General features: G+C 42.3%; 1 protein-coding gene across 12 annotated transcripts in view; it reads left to right on the top strand.

The window, feature by feature from the left end:
• Nucleotides 1–17,610, top strand: part of LOC139059841 (uncharacterized) — a 49,314-nt gene that overhangs the window by 4,217 nt on the left and 27,487 nt on the right. For 4 of the 12 annotated variants that reach the window (XR_011514385.1, XR_011514390.1, XR_011514394.1 and 1 more), the window contains exons 3-5: nucleotides 1,959–2,081; nucleotides 2,394–2,487; nucleotides 4,021–4,308. Coding sequence is in view for 4 of the 12 variants with exons in the window: in XM_070538266.1 (XP_070394367.1) it covers nucleotides 4,279–4,308 (30 nt within the window). In the remaining 8 variants the exon portion in view is untranslated. Of the gene's footprint in view, nucleotides 1–9; nucleotides 2,082–2,393; nucleotides 2,488–4,020; nucleotides 4,309–17,610 lie in introns of those variants that run through there. The other 8 variants (XR_011514387.1, XR_011514392.1, XR_011514389.1 and 5 more) reach the window with 6 other exon arrangements.

Genomic DNA, 17,610 nt, shown 5'->3' on the forward strand with positions numbered 1-17,610 from the left:
TACGTTTTGTTCCATCCCATTTGCCATGTGTTTCTCTAATGAGCACCCAGTAAGCATGATCCTCGCCTTGCCATCTGCAAATGGCAACAAGAGGAAGACTGCAAATATGTATATCACTAATGGAAGTGTGGCGGTAGACCAAATGCATCGACTATCATCAGAAGTTGTGAAAACCTGAGACAAACCGGCAGCTTCAACAAACCGGCTGAGGACTCCACGTTTGAGTCCTAGCCTACGCAGGGATGTTCTAGCATTTATGGCCTCAAATCCTCATGCTAGCATGCGGAACGTGGCCGCCCAGGTACCAATTTCCAAGTCAGTTTGGAGAATTCTAAATGACAGCCTTTCACCCGTCCCACCTTAACCAGCAACAATGCTTGGAAGATAGGGACCCGTAGAATCGTTTAAATTTCTCGCAAAAGCCCATGAGTCATCATACCTTTTGAGCAACATCATGTGCACAGATGAAGCCAATTTTCGCCGAAACGCCTAGGTACATTTGCATAATGCGCACTAGTGGAGGGACTCCAATGCACGCTGTGTGAAGTGCAATAGGCACCAGTACCAGTAGTTGCCCAAATTGTGATTCAGAATTTATGCTGGTGCTATAATCGGTCCCATCTTCTTTGATCACATACTCACTGGACAGTGTTACATCAACAAAATCCTTGAAGGAGTGGTGGATGAGTTTCTCTGTGAAGTCCCGCTGTCACCTCTTCCGCTTCTGTGGTATCAGCAAGATAGGGCACCCGCACACAGCAGCAGCCAAGCACGAAACTGGCTGGATGCGACTTTCAGTGCGCGATAGATTGGAAGGCACAGGCCTGTGAATTGGCCCGCTAGGTCATGTGACCTCTCTCCACTCGATTTCTTTCTTTGGGGTTATTTATGTGAATGATCTTGCTTACGTAATTGAGATAGAGTCAGATTAGTTCAAGGCAAGGATAACGGATGTCTGCCGTAGAACTCCGGCGTCGGTCATCAAGAAAGCCACTGAAGATGTTTCATATTTAAAACAGCACCAAAAAACACGGACAAGGAAGGACACAGAACGAGCGCTGACTGCCGACAACACCTTTATTGAAGTGTGCACAAATATATACAATTCGCAATGGGCATAAAGAGAGTAAAAGAAGAAAGGGAAGGCGAGTCATTGTCGTTCAACTCCTGCTGCGCATGCGTCAATAACATTAAACTTGAGCAAGGTTAGTGACATGTTAGTCGCACATTCAGCCACACAAACTATAAACAAAAATACTAGTGACCTATTTCACTAAGTGCCCGTTAATTCATAGAATAAGGGTTCTCTCTTCTTTGACATGTCCAGCCTGCTCAATTGTTAGCGGCGGTGTGGTGTACAATCTTTACAACGAAGTGACCAGTATTACGAACGATTTTGGAGGTCCCAGGCACTTTCTTATGTCTTTGACTGTACATGTCAATGCCCATGTATCTGTAACCCTGAAGGTCCAAGCCAAGTAGGTACACTTGCTAAGTTTCTGTTACTGAGTAAGATGCATGCTAATCCCATTTTTTTTAAGACTTGCATGCCAAAGAACCAGAAATAAGTGCAACATTTTTGCTCAAAGTATAGATCAGAAGACACTTCTTGAAGCAAACCAGCTTGGTGCCTTTGTACAAATGCTGCTTAGTCACTAAAAGTCGTACCATAACATGTTTGAGCAAAATCGATTAGAACATTGATGCTTTAATGCAGTGCTGCTGTCGTGCTTAACACCGCACTGTAAGTCAATTAGAACACAGTATTTTTTCATTCCAGTTACAGTGGAATCTTGCTAATCCCAGTGGTTCTGAGGCACCACAATGCATTATTGCTGTAAAAATTTTGCAAAGCCTTTGCCAGTAGGCATTGAGCTGTCATGCTCATTTCAATATGCCTTTGTCTTCTTCACAACCTTGTGTTATACTGTGAGATGTGGATCCTTCAAATATTACAGGAACTTGCATGGCTTGTGTACAGGATACAACATTTCTTGGGAGTGTTCTCAGCCTAGGTTGTGAAAGACTGCTTTAAACTCATGGGGACAACTGAGAGTGACAAGAGGCATTATTTTGTTGAGGTAAGCAATCCTTAAGCTAAACCAAGAGGTAGTATGCATGATTGGAACTGAACTTTCATATTGAGTGAGCAATCCTCTAGCAGCACTGGCACGATGCTTAGATCTCTGTGCTTCATGCAGTTCTTTTTCTTTGCCTTGTTGTTGCCACAGTGTTTCACTTTCCTGCATTCTTGTCATTGACTCTTGCTAAGCTTGTGCAATTTTTCCTCCATGCAAGCATGGACTGATTTATCTTCTGTTTGGGAAACAGTCATAGTTTGTCCAGTGACCCACTGGGCTATGTGAATAATGTACACAATGATACCATTTCAGACTTTTCAATCATCATGATGTCGATGGCACTGTCTACAAAAATCACCACTGGATTGCCCCTCTTCAGCGGGCAAGGCAGCAGCAGCACCAATAGGTGTGGTACCATGATAATGCTTACTGCATATGTTCTGACCATCCCTTCATTGCTTCATAGCTTCATTGCCCACATAGTCGGTGCCTTAATTTTATTCCTACATATGCCCAGGCGGTGTCCCAATCCTGTAGCCCTCTGGTGAGTGGGGATATTGAGATGAACCATCGCCATATTAGACCAACTAAATGTACACAGGATAAAAATTGTAATCTTTGTCCCCCACTTGATTAATGGCTAATGTCATGACTATTGTAGGGTTGATAGCTCAGATATGTTGAAATAATTTTTGCTCTTCAAAATGAGAAAACACATGACATTGCTGAACTGTGGCTGTTCGTCAACTCTTGATATTAAACAATAAAAAATCTTACCGCCCTCAAATAGTTTGTGCGCGGTTTACAAGCTGGAACATACATTCAACAAACTTTCTCCTCAAGACTTAATAACCGCTTCTCAGAATTACAATATTGAAAATTGTTCATGGCAGAACAGCTCTTTTTGCATCATTTTGTGGAGTCTTGATAACAGCAATCCCTTGCTATTGAAAGTTGTAACATTCTTTTCATTAACAGTGAAGTTCGAATTCTTTCAAGTCCTTTTAAATAAAAAAAAAATATAGGAGGCTTGGGACATATTGTGATATAGGGCCTATGCAGGCATTTTTAAACTACTGGAATAACAAGTTAACATTCACGAATGCTTGTACTGAGAAAAAGGTACTGAGTTCGATTTATCTAAGCAGTGGTTCATACACACCTCTAACACCACCCCAGGAGGAGCCAAACACTGCCAAACTTTTTCCAATATACCCCCCCCTCTCCCCCTCCTTACTTTCTCCCGCACGCAAGAGGTATTTGCCAAATGCCAGTTAGGTCAGAAGAGACAAAATAGAAAGGTGTCTTTTTGCACCTCTTGTTCATCGAGCAATGTTTAAGAAAAAATGAGGACATACAAGGCACTGTTTCCAAGTAAATTTTTTATCCAAGAAAACCAATATACAGTAAACTACCACTTGAACGTCACTTGAACAAATTATTCAGCTGTACGAACTTTTTTATATCCCCCATCGAAACGCCATTCAACCCAATGCAAATGCCTTTCAGTTTAACAAAATTCAGTACAGTGGCATTTCACTTCTGTGAACATATTCTGCTACATCATCATCATCATCATAATTTTTATTTTCACCACTGGATACAAGGTGAAAAAGGGAGAGCCGGAAAAAAAGCCGAATTCTCTTCGGCTTGACAAAGTTCCGGTCTCCCAGACAGGCACGGAAGCAGCTGGTGTAGCAATACAATTACGGATAAAGTGTGGATATAAGAGTTTTTAAGCGCAAATACATATAGAAATTTTCATGTTATTACATGGAAACTAGTTGTAATACAGTTGTGTCAAATGACTCCCAGTATACAATTATAATCTGTTATCTTGCATATTATTATTTAACACAGGCTCAGTTGCATATATCATAGTGGACTTGGAAGCACCAAACGAGCGCGGATGCTGATCAAATTTTTTCTGATCGCACAGATCGTGCTGTCGAGGACCGGATTCGTCGACGCAGGGTCTGAGCATGCGCTGCATCAGGCCTATCTACTGCTACCTCTGGCTGTCTGCCCTGCTGGCTTCATCGGACGAAACAAGTCGCAGGAAGCTGTACCACGTGCACTGCACTGGGACCACCTGACCAGCACGGTGACGTCGACAGAGACACCATGGCACCCGGATAAAAGCAGCAGCCTTTTCGACGTTACCTTCAGTGGACTTGGAAGCACTGAACGAGTACGGATGCTGATCGAATTTTTTCTGATCGCACAGGTTAGTGACCAGCATTTAGTCTCTTCAACTAGAGACAATGACGTAACGTTAATGGTGCTCCAAAGTCCACAATGCTGTGTTGCTATTTTGCAAGATTGTTTTAATGTTGTCTGCTTAATGTTACTAACATTCGGAGACGTTGAACAAAATCCAGGTCCTGACTCTGATTCAGATGAATGTTCGCAGCGGGAACTAATGAAACGCATTCTAAGAGAACAAAAGGAAACGAACAAAACACTGAAACAACTGTCTACAAATATCAAGCACGTGGAGACAATAGTTGCAGATTTGCAAGAAAGAATGACAGTTATTGAGAATGAAAGGGGATTATGGAAAGAATGCGAAGACAAGATAGTACACTGCGAGGAATCTTGTAAATCTACCATGACGCAAGTAGAATTTCTGGCATCGAAGGTCGATGATCTAGAAAATAGAAGTAGGCGGAATAACCTAGTAATTTATGGATTAAGAGAGAGCTCTGCTGAAGATGTTAAAACACTTGAAGAAGAAGTGCGAGACGGTATATTTAGGAAGATCCTAGGAATAGAAGTTAACTCAATAGAACGACTTCACAAAATTGGTACAAAGCAAAGCCAAAGGACACGCCCCATTATTATCAGGCTATTCAACTTCGCTGAGAAAAACAAAATATTATCCAGCTGCTTCTAGCTGAAAAACACCCAGATTTCAATATCCGAAGATTTCTCAAAGAAAGTACACAACACACTTGCTAAATTATGGCATTCTACAGTAAGTGACAAGGCGAAAGGGGCAAAGGTATCTCTGGCATTTGATAAACTAAAAATAAATGGCAAAACCTTCATATGGAATGAGTGTGAGGACAGAAGAATTGAACTATCTAAACCGATAACTTCTGCACATGCTGGCTCAGCAGCTCGCGATTGCACGTGACAACAATGTACGAAATGTATCAGAGTGTTATCACTGAATGCACGCAGCGTAGTCAATAACTTCAGCCTACCTGAAAGCATAGTTGCAGCCCATCACCCACACGTTATAGTCATCACGGAAACCTGGCTTCACGAAAGCGTCCAGGATTCCGAAGTGTTTCCGCCTTATCGGCCCATACGAAAAGACAGAGAATCGCGGGGGGGAGGTGTTGCTGTCGCAATTAAATCTAACATAAAATTCACAGTTTTAAACAGCATACCTGACCATGAAAGCGTATGGTGTAAACTTACATTTAATGGAAAAAGCATATTTCTAGGTGGCCTATATCGACCTCCGAATGCGCCCCCTGTATGCCTAGACATTATGCACAATTACATTGCACAACACACTAATTCACGTTCCAATATTATCATCACAGGTGATTTCAATTTACCAGGAATCAACTGGTCTAATCTTTCGCACAACAGCTGTGACGCAAAAAGTGCTGAATCTCTGTTGTTCATGTCATTTACCTTTTCTTTAGACCAGCTAGTTTCCGAACCAACTAGAATAGCTGGTCCGTCATGTTCTGTGCTTAATCTGATGTTCGTAAGTAGTCTATTTCAAAATAACACATTAAACGTTGAAAATAGCATTTCGGACCATAAAATGATTGTATTCTCCTGTCCAATTTTAGGAAACCGTGAACGCGTTAAGCCATCGATTGCTGTTATCAGGGATTACTCAAGAGCGGATGACAATGCTATCTCAGAATATTTAAACGCCTGCTTTCTGCAGTTTTCATTACTTCATGACGTAAATTAATTATGGTTATGTTTTTAGCGTATTGTGCACTTTTGTGAAGAAAACTACATTCCCTCCAGAAAGAAACGAGTGAACAGAGAACATCCTTGGGTATCGCGCGAAGTAATACATTTAAAACGAAAAATTAAGAGGAAGCGCAGAAAGAAAACCACACGTGACCTTCAAGATCTCATACGCTTACTACAATATAAGATCCATATGGCCAAGGAGCGTTTTTTCACTGTTACTCTGCCTTCTTACCTGACGAATAAACCACAAAAATTCTGGCGCTACCTATCGAGGGAGCGGCACACCGTATCGCAGATTACTGTTTCGAACGAGACAGTTGTTCAACCTGACGTCATAGCAAGCAAATTTAATGAATTTTTTCAATCTGTATTTAACAGAACTACCTTTAACGGTCCCTCTCCACAGTATCAGTTCGAGAATCCAATGCCTGAAATAGATATTGACCAACAAGGAATTTTTTTACTCTTACAAAAACTGGATGTAAAGAATCCCTGTGGCTCTGATCTTATATCAAATGCTTTTTTGCAAGAACATGCAGTTTGGACGTCAAAATACTTACACGTAATTTACAGGCAATCTTTGGAAACTTCAGTGATACCTGATGACTGGCGAAGGGCCAAAGTAATACCTGTGCACAAATCTGGCTCTAAACTCGACGTAACTATAGACCTGTTTCATTAACATGTACATCCAGTAAATTGTTCGAACATATTATTTATAAGGCCATAATATTGCACTTAGAGAATAATAACCTACAATACAGCCGGCAACATGGATTCTGTTCAAGTCTAAGTACTATTACTCAGCTGAGTTAACCCATCATGTAGCTACATCAATAAATAACAGAAGCCAAATAGATGCCATTTTCTTAGATATTTCAAAGGCCTTTGATGTTATTCCTCATCCAGATCTTATTACTAAACTAATTGCCATTGGTGTACACGAGAAAACAGTATCGTGGATCAAGAACTATCTCGAAAACCGAAAGCAATGCGTAGCTGTGAATGATATTACATCTGATTACATCAACGTTTTTTTTCTGGTGTTCCACAACGCTCGGTTCTTGCGCCCCTCCTATTTCTGATCTACATCAATGATATTCGTTCATGCGCTCAGCCGCCTATTCAAATGCGCCTATTCGCCGATTAACGCGTAGTGTACACAACAGTGAATACTGTAGCACGGCTGAATCTGCAGTCGTCACGGCGCACCAGTAATCCCGTGATCTGTTACCTCACGTAGGCTTCACTATATATGTAACTTGCGCAACCGCAATAAAGTTGTTGCTCGCCCAACTGCTGGCCTGGCTACATGGTAGCAGCGGTGGCAGCGAAACCCAGCCAATATGTCGATGGCGTCCACGCTACTACCGCCCCCGAAGGCTATGGATCCGTCGCACGACCCTTGGATTGCCTGGAAAACTTGGAAAAGTGAGTTTCTGCTGTTTTCCATTGTTACGCAATTGAACAAGCAGCCAAAAGACGTTCAAGCAGCCACGTTGCTAGTTACCATAGGCGAAGAGGCTAGGAAGTCGTACAGTACCTTCAAGTTCGATGAAGCGGAAGACAGGAATGACGTTGAAGTTCTGATTAAGAAATTTGAGGATCATTACAAGCCTGCAACGAACTTAACATTCCAAGAATTCCGTTTCGGTTCAAGGAACCAAAAAGAAGGCGAGATGTTTAACGAGTGGCTAACAGAACTGCGTGTGTTAGCGAAGAACTGTGAATTTGGGGCCGCACCAGTGATCCCGTGATCTGTTACGTCACGTAGGCTTCACTATATATGTAACTTGCGCAACCGCAATAAAGTTGTTGTTCGCCCAGCTGCTGGCCTGGCTACAAATACCAGAGAGGATCAGGTAAAACTAAATGATTCGTTAGCTGCTGTACAAAATTGGTGCAACATTTGTGGTGTGACGAAGAAGATCGGCAGGCTGAAAAGTCCCGTTGCCATCGCATGGCACGTACCCAGTTCGTTCGCTGGCTGCGCCCTACCTGCTGGTGCTGAGTTTGTCGCTGCTGCTCTACGAGCCGAATAAACCCCCTTTACAATTGGTGGAGGTGCTGGGTACGTGTCACGCGATGGCAACGGGGCTTTTCAGCCTGCCGATCTTCTTCGTCACAATCACCTACTCACGTCTCCGCCAATCTTGCGGCATTTTGATCCCAGCGCACCTACAGAACTTCACACTGACGCCAGTGGTGTCGGCCTTGGTGCCGTGCTCGCACAACGCAAGAACACTAATGCCGAATACGTAGTCACCTATGCCAGTCGTGCCCTCACGAAACCTGAGGCCAATTACTCAGTAACAGAAAAAGAGTGCCTGGCTATCGTATGGGCTCTTCAAAAATTTCGTCCATATGTCTACGGTCGATGCTTTGATGTGGTGACGGATTATCACGCTCTTAGCTGGTTGTCCAACCTAAAAGACCCGTCGGGCCGCCTCGCTTGGTGGGCCCTCCGAATCCAGGAATATGATATCCGTGTCGTTTATCGCTCTTGACGCAAACACGCTGGCGCCAATGCCCTCTCGCACTTTCCAGTGACTTCAGACAGCAGCACTTCTACCGACAGACATGACATCTCACCACTTGACATCCTGGACATGGCATCGGAGCAACAAAACGACCCATGGATCGTCATGGTGTTCGACTTTTTGTCAAATCCTCCGGCAACTTCGGCACCTCGAGCGCTACGCCGACAGGTGCAGCATTTCACAATCCAGGATGGACTTTTATACCGCCGTAACTACCACAATGAGGGCTGCAAATGGCTTTTAGTAGTGCCTCGCCACCTACGACAAGAGTTCTGCTCCGCTTTTCATTCTGACCCACAGTGTGGTCACGGCGGAGTGTCAAAACTTGCACATGGCTTTGCCTACAATATTATTAGCGAGGGATGTACACCTTCGTCCACAAATATTTACGCTCCTGCATTGCCTGCCAGCAATGCCAATGTGTCCCGCATCTCTCCACCACATCTCTCCAACCACTTCCCTGCCCAGCTCAGCCATTTGACCGTGTCGGCATTGATATCTATGGGCCTCTTCCATCTACTGGCGCGGGCAACCGATGGATTGTTGTCGCCGTAGATCATTTGACACGGTATGCTGAAACCGCCGCCTTGCCTGCCGCATCAGCAAAAAACATCGCCTCGTTCATTATAAACAACTTCGTTCTCCGCCATGGCACACCATGTGAACTGTTGAGCGATCGGGGCTGCGTATTCCTCTCAGATGTCCTGCAGTCACTCTTATCTGAATGCCAAATTATTCACCACACTACTACTGCTTATCATCCACAGACCAATGGCTTAACAGAACGATTCAACAGAACTCTTGGTGACATGCTATCAATTTATGTTGCATCTGACCACTCCAACTGGGACCTTGTACTTCCGTTCGTCACTTACGCATATAACACTGCCTCTCAAGCCACCACCGGATTCTCACCATTTTTTCTGCTTTACGGCCGGCCGCCATCCCTCCAGCACCATTGATACAGTTCTCCCGTACCGGCTGGACCCTGCTGAATGCTCACCTGTTTCTACGGTTGCTCAGCACGCCGAGAAATGCCACCAACTGGCCCGTTCGTTGACGTCTGCTCAACAGTGCCGCCAAAAAGAATGCCATGACCTCAATCCTCCCCCTCACCCCTTCCCCGTCGACTCACTCGTGTGGCTTTGGGTCCCGCCTGTTGCTGCTCCTGGCTTTTCGTCCAAGCTCCTCCCGAAGTACCACGGGCCCTACCGCATAGTTGCACAAACATCACCAATGAACTACGTGGTCGAACCCGTATCGCCATCTTCCGATCTGCGTCGTCGGGGGCGAGAGACTGTGCACATTGACCGGCTGAAGCAGTATTACGATCCGCCCACCTCTTCCTAGGTTGCCAGGATGGCTACTCTTCAATTCCGGGGGGGATTGTGACGAAGAAGATCGGCAGGCTGAAAAGCCCCGTTGCCACCGCGTGGCACGTACCCAGTTCGTTCACTGGCTGCGCCCTACCTGCTGGTGCTGAGTTTGTCGCTGCTGCTCTACGAGCCGAATAGACCCCCCTTACAGGGGGATGAAACTGAATGCATCAAAAACTACCAGTATCTCCTTCACTCACAAGAAAAATGCGCTTCAGTTTACATACACAATAAACAATATATCACTAAGAAAATACGAGGAGGTCACATATCTCGGGGTCACTCCTACAATGAAATTAGATTGGGAAACTCATATAAATATTATGTATGACAAGGCCCTAGGTAAACTACATTTCTTGAGAAGAAAAGTTAGAAACACACCTCCTAGTGTTAAATGCACACAGAACCCTCATTAGACCCTCTTTAGAGTATGCTGACATTATTTGGGCCCCACACCAGAAGTATTTAACCGAGAAACTAGAACGCATAAAGAACTTAGCATTGAGATTTATATATTCAAAATATTCACGTCAAACGAGCATTACAAACCTGCGCGTCAAGGCTAACGTTCAATCACTGGCTCAACGTAGAATGATTTCCAGATTAAAATTTCTATGCTTACTTTGTCACGGCTCCTATTGAGTACCACAAGTAACATACATTCAAGCGCCATTCAGACTTTCTGCCTGAACCAACCATAATAAATCAATACGACACCATCCCAGCCATAATAACACTCGCAAGTACTCTTTATTCCCACACGCCATTTCCCATTGGAACATACTACCCTCTAGAGCTGTAAATTGCCCATCTGCCAACGCAATTATTGACAGTATTGAGAATCTGGAATTCGAATGGTGATATTACCTGTATTTCATATGCAGCCTCTGTAGATGCATTCTTATGGTAAACGCTGTTTCGCCTGCTTCCCGGACGGCTCATTTAAACAGTGTATATATTTATTGAGTATGTTCATTTTTGTGTGTGCTAATACTCTTTGTTTTGGATACACTAGTTTAAGTTTATTCTTTTTTTTGTACTGTATTCCATGTTGTAACCACTCCTGCATGGGCCCGACGATGGCCTGCAGTATTGTAAAATAAATAAATAAATAAGAATGCAAAAACAATATATGTATACATATATACACATATATACATACACACACATACATATATAGATATAACAAATTTCACAGAAGTTTACAATAAACACAAGTTACCATCAGGAAACATTCTTTTTTTTTAGAAATTATTTTACATACTTGCAAATATATATGTGCATCTATGTTAAAAAACATAAAAAAAGAAAAATCTGCATATAGGCTGCTGCTTTCGCGACAGACATCTCGGCAACGTAGCCCAGGGCGTCGTCACATCCTTGAATTTTAACAAACGTGAAGACGCCCTTTGCAGCATCCAGTTTACGACACGAAACCCTGCCACGTGGTTCGGGCACAATCACTGCAGTGGAAACCTGGATTCTAGGAGTAGTAGTTACTAGTGTGAACGTATAAACAAAATGAGAATATATGACAAGTTCTACGGAACTGTTGGAGCAGTTGACAATACACATCTATAAGAACAAATCCAATATTTTAGTTATGTTTAGAGATAACACATCAACATGTTGGTTAAAATAGTTAAGTAGGGAAGGTAGTGTATGTTTAAGGCATTGGCAGCCATATTTAGTATGTGAAAAAGGGATCTGCCATGGTGCCTGCTGACGATATGAATATGCACTTCTATTTTGTTGTAGAGTTGCCGGGGCTAGGAATGAATCGAGTTTTCCCGGCATAGCATTTCTATAGCTTAGTAATGTTTTGAATTTATATATGTCACGGGCTCTGATTATTCTGTTTTGTTGGAAAAGCTCTTGCGTATGCTCGAAAAAACAAACGTTCGCTATCGCCCGAATTGCTTTCTCATGAAGTATTTCCAGCATTTAAATATTTTGCGCTGTAGTGATACCCTATATAAGTGAACAGTAACTGAGGTGTGGATGGAGAAGAGCATGATAAATGAGACGCTTAACTTGAAAAGGTAATGCACTTCAATTGCAATTTAACACACCAACAACTTTTCATACCTTTGAGCAAATATGACTAACGTGTTCATTCCAGGACATATGCTCTGTGAGTATTATGCCTAGGGTTTTTATGGATGACGTAATGTTAATTTTATACAGACCGCACACAATATTATCTGACAATGTAGTAAAACTTCCCAGAGCATGAAAAACAACGCATTTTGTTTTGGTTTCATTGAGGATGAGGCCGTTTGCCTTAGACCATGCTCGAAGTCCATAACAAACGGAGCTTGCTATAGGTGTTATTTCTTTTAAATCTTTACCTGTAAAGAAAACAGAGCAATCATCTGCATACGGACAAATTTACACATATCGCTCACTTGTACAATATCACTAATGTAATACAGGAAAAGTATCAGGCCAAGAATGCTACCTTGGGGCACACCCGCTGTCAAAGATTTTATCTGCGATCTGTTCTCATTAATTTCAACAAACTGACGTCGGCTTTCTAAATAAGATCAGATAAGTTCAAGTGTTATTCCTCGGAAGCCATATGTTTCCAGCTTTATCAGCAGCAATTTCTGGTTGACCCTATCAAAGGCTTTGCTGAAGTCTAAGTATAACCCTAAAGTCAGAAAATTTTTTTCAGTGTTCTCTAGAATAAGCTTCTTCTGTATACTTAAAGCAGTTTCCGTAGACCGCTTTTTCTTAAACCCGTGTTGACAGTCGGTTAGCAGGCTATGTTTTTGCGAAAAATTATCGATATGAAAGTTAAAAAATTTTTTCGAGTCCCTTTGATAGCACAGGAAGTATAGATACTGGCCGATAATTGCCCATATTATTTTTGTCACCTCCTTTGTGAACTATTACTCTCGCTACCTGCATATTACGCAGGAAAACTCCGGTTGACAGGAAAATATTAAAAATGTACATTACTGCAGTTGCAAGTAAGTCTACGACGTACTTAATTGGCCTAATTTCTAAATCATCGACGTATCGACTATGGCTATTCTTCAAGGATGGAAATGTTGTAATCATCTCAGGGATGCTAGTAGGCTTTAGGAATAAAGATTCTCTTAATGAAGCGGCATGCATTGTATCTTGAATGTCGTGATCTATGCATCCTACTTTAACAAAAAAATTGTTAAAATGGTCTGCAAGTTCTGTACCACCTACAAAAGTGCAATCAATGTTCAACGTATCCGTTTGTGTATCGACTGACTTCCGATTTAGTGCTTCGTTTATTTTCTTCCATACTTTGACACTTCTGCTATTACCTCCATGGAGTTGTTAGTTGAGTTTTCTTCTCTATTAGTTGCAGGTGTGCCTAATACAGTGTTTTCACTTTAACCTCCTTATTTGCCTTTCTTCACTCTTATTTCCACTCGAAAATTTTGAACTTTGAGTGCCTATAACCTATATTAGGAAGTAGCCGCTAGCAACACTTGGGGAAGCAGTGTTCTTTTTTATTTTAAGCATGAATGACATTGTCATTTACTGAATTTTGTGTGTAGTGCACAAAGCATCACATGGCAATAATTTCTTTGTTAAAAGAACTATAAAAGACAGACTGGCAAAGATTACTGCATATTTCATTTGGGATAAGTAAGTTGAAAACCTTGTATTGTTTTAGAATGCTTTTCTTCCCAATTAGATGTTTTACAGGAAAACATTTTGCAGCAGAAAATATGTTCCTGTGTCGTTCTTCCAAAAGACATAGTGAAACTTGTGATCCCACTTAGTGTCTGCAAAACTGAATGAATTGGTTTTATGTGTAAGATTAAATTGCCCAAATTATACGGAATTTTTAATGTTAATTATTAAGCTCAAGGATGTAATTAATGCTTTGAAACATTCGTTCTATGCTTCCATATATGTAAATGTAAGCTTTCACACAGTGAACACACTAAATTAGAAATATGCCTGCTATCCATGCTTTTTGCGCGTTGAAGGAACTTGCATGCTTTTGCATGTTTAGGAAATTGCCTTTCATTCTGTTTATACGGCATAATTTTCTCACCTATACTAGTAGCTACAGTGTACTGAGGTTGAGTGCCAAGGCAAGGAACCCAGAAGTTTTATGGGAATAACTACCCAAAATTACTGTCGATGGATCTGGCAGTGGGGGCGGTTCAGGAAGTGCACTGAAACTTGGAAATTAATGTTCAGTGTGACCTGCAGCATTCTGGAGTGAGGGTCTGCGCTGGAAGGAAACTATGAAATATGTTAGCAACTAGTCAAACATTGTTTTAACTCCAATGAGTGCTTTTAATGGTGCACAATGGGAAAGGACAACCAGTGACATCGATGCGAGCCTTCCGACTCTAAAGTTTGCTCTATGCATTCCTCTGTGTCGTTTCATCAATGGCAACAGGGCAGGCGCGTACGCTGTAATTTTTTTCGAGGGGGGGGGGGACAACCTTAGGTCTCCTTCCTATGCAAATTAGGGGAAGGGTACCTTTATTATACAAATATGAATAATGCCCACCATTCACCATAAAGACACATAAGGCCTGTGAGATGCACCTCTCCTTTACGTGGCAAACAAGGAACCACATCAAATGGACTCACGCTGGAAAGGACTGCAGGAAGAACTCTATTAAGAACAAGTAAACAAGTGAAAATGTAAATTAAAGATTTCTATAGTAGAATACATAGCAACCATGGCACGTGAACCGCGCGGGGTTGTGTTGCTTAGCCAGCCAATCACAAAAGCAAACAAAATCATCGTCATGTGGCCTTTTCAACAATGCATCCTACTTGATAGATCCGGAGAGTCTGCTGTTCTTGAAGAGCCTTTTCATCGGCGGAAGCAGTGAGGTGTGCAACAGGCATGGACAAAGTGTATGGAGTCTGAGCATTTCACTCTTCAAAAGTCTGCGGTACAGTTCATTTCACTGCTGAACCCGTTTTACTCATGAAACTTCACTGCCAACTGCACTGAAACTTGAAAACAAATAGTTGCAGCAAAGCAAGCATTTTATAATTTTCAGTTCGAAAAGAATTCGACTTTCGCCATTATACTTTAATAAGCGAGGGAAAATGTATAAAATTTTGCGCTAATAATTTTATTTTTGTGGTCACCGCCTTATTTGCCTAACAGGAAAAGTTTGAAGTATGAATTATTTGCAGCCTCGCAGAGGAACAGTGGCTGGCGGTTATGAGGCCGTGGGCGAGGCTTCGCTGCATACTTAAGTTGCATCCGACTATAGTTTCGTTTTTTGAATTACCTCTAGAAGAATGATAGAGAAATATATATTTGCGGAACATATTTGCGGAACAATCACATTTTTTTTTTATCCCTCGTATACTGCTCTACTAAGTGCCAAACTGACTCTTATTGTTATTTGGGAAGTTGTGTAACGATGCGTGGCCACCAGTCCCGTGCAACAGGATAGACTGCAGGACGCTGTGGTTCTGGACATGCTGCACCCACTGTGAAAGGTTAGAAAAAAGCCCACATAAGCACAGCAGAGAAGTGGCAACATTAGGCGGTTTGACTGATAACTGTACAAGCGTCATTCAAGACACACGGAATTGTTCCTCACTTCTGGCGGCGTTTACACTAACGAACGGCACACGCGTTATCAGCATGATAGCATTGCCTGTTACTTTCCTGTCGGGAATGATAACGCGCATGCCGTTCGTTACTGGAAAGTACCGGGCTCGCCGCGTTAAAGAAAGGAAATGCGGACAAGCAGATGACGATTATCGTTGTGTGGCAAGAGGGTGTAATTATGCTTAAGAGTGTATGCTAGCCACCATACCCTTAATATAAACATATCTTCTCTGTAAAAAAAAAAAAAAAGATTAACACAGCGATTTTTGTCTGGCGACAAAAAAAAAAGAAGAAGAAAGTTGCTTCCAAAGGTTGTGCGCATCTATTAGCGGCGAGAATTAGGAGTGACGCCCTCTCGCGAGTGACATCACGGCCAAGACGCCGCTCGCTCCGGCTCGCTCGGCTGCCGCGCGCGCTCGTTCCCTTCGTGTATGCTTGAGGTATGGGTGGCTTGAGCCGTACGTATTGAAGAATACGTCGGCTTCTTTCAGCTGCCATACCTTAACCACAGTTTCCTCTTCAAAGGCGTGTGAGTCGAGAAACTTTGCGGCTTGGATATCGCAAGCTAAGTAGCGTTAAAGGGGTCTACTAGGTTTTGCAACGCATATATGCGCCGTGTCTATCGGTAGATTTTGACTAAAAAAAGAATATCTGCAAATTCAACGCACGAAGTTGTGTATGATGCTTCGCTAAACACTTAACATTCATTTAGTATTTAGCTATGAGATAAGAAAAATTTGGTAATTGGCGTCAACATGTTATCCGATGTTAGAAAGACACTGCCCAGCGAAGCTGTCATCACGATTCCTATTACTCTGGTGTGTTGTTCTATTCAAATATAGCCATTCATTGTTGCGTAAAAAATTAGGCGCGCATTTCTTATGAAAAAGTTTGCTGCTACTTTCATCCCCCTCTGAAACAGGCCTCCAAAAAACGAATTGCTCATGGCTGCTAACACGACGGCGGGTCATGTAGAGTATTTACATAGTTAATTCACAAACACCATAGTAGCAATCACCTGAGAGAAAAGTTTCGTTGTTAAGATCGAGAGCCACTCAATTGAAAGTGATGAAATGTTTCATAGTGGCCCTCAGTAGCCTTTATCGACAATATGGCACACCCCTGATCACGTAACGGTAGCAATCGACTGTCCGTATGGTGAGGCACGCTATGTTCGCGAAACCCATCAGTTCACTACAACTTCGAATTAAAACCATAAAGCATTTTTTTACAGCGCCAACTGGAATGGCTAAAGTATTCTCGAGCTACTACACCGCAGCTTAGATTGCCTACAAAAGGAAAATTCAAGCACCTTCTGTCTCACAATGTCTCGATCCAGCGTTATTTTTTTATACAAACGGATAACAATTCGCTTCGTCGGTACATAAATTAAGGCTAAATTAAGTTTGCTCCAATCCAATCGCAAACATTCATAAAGAAAGCACCACAAGCCTTGCATATACTTTCACTTGATTTCTGACCCTCCACCGGGGGAATTTCGATATCTTGAATATGTCCCATACTACTAGTCATTGACGCTTCGACGTCTTTCTGGCTGCAGCTATGCGGTCCAGCAGGCATGCTTCACTAAAAAAATTGGGCCGAGCAGCCTGTGTCTGTTCGCCAAACAGATTCGTCATGTATATTCCTCAAGCAACAAGCACCCGTAAATTTCTCAAGTGAGTTTGATTTGATTTATTAATTTCCATTTACACACACACATGTACAGCGGAGTGGTAAATGGAGGTGGATGAGGGAAAAAAGCCGCACAGACGTGGCTTGAGGTAACCTCACCCCCTTAGGTACGATATGGCTGCATGGGGTAACACATCAAGCGCCATATAAATTACATTTATTTAGTGGCCATAAAACATTGCAGTTATACAATATATGAAAGAACAGTAAAATATTTCCACAATAACAATGCAAAACACACTGCGGCATTGAAATAAATAAATGATATACACTAGGTAACATAGACAAAAAAAGAGGAACATAACATACATTATTAATCATTAGCAAACGCGCTCTAAAGAGGCGAGTTGAACGTGTAGCACGGAAAAGGGAATATATAT

This window comes from Dermacentor albipictus, chromosome 5, assembly GCF_038994185.2.
Source record: "Dermacentor albipictus isolate Rhodes 1998 colony chromosome 5, USDA_Dalb.pri_finalv2, whole genome shotgun sequence".
Taxonomy (NCBI): domain Eukaryota; kingdom Metazoa; phylum Arthropoda; class Arachnida; order Ixodida; family Ixodidae; genus Dermacentor; species Dermacentor albipictus.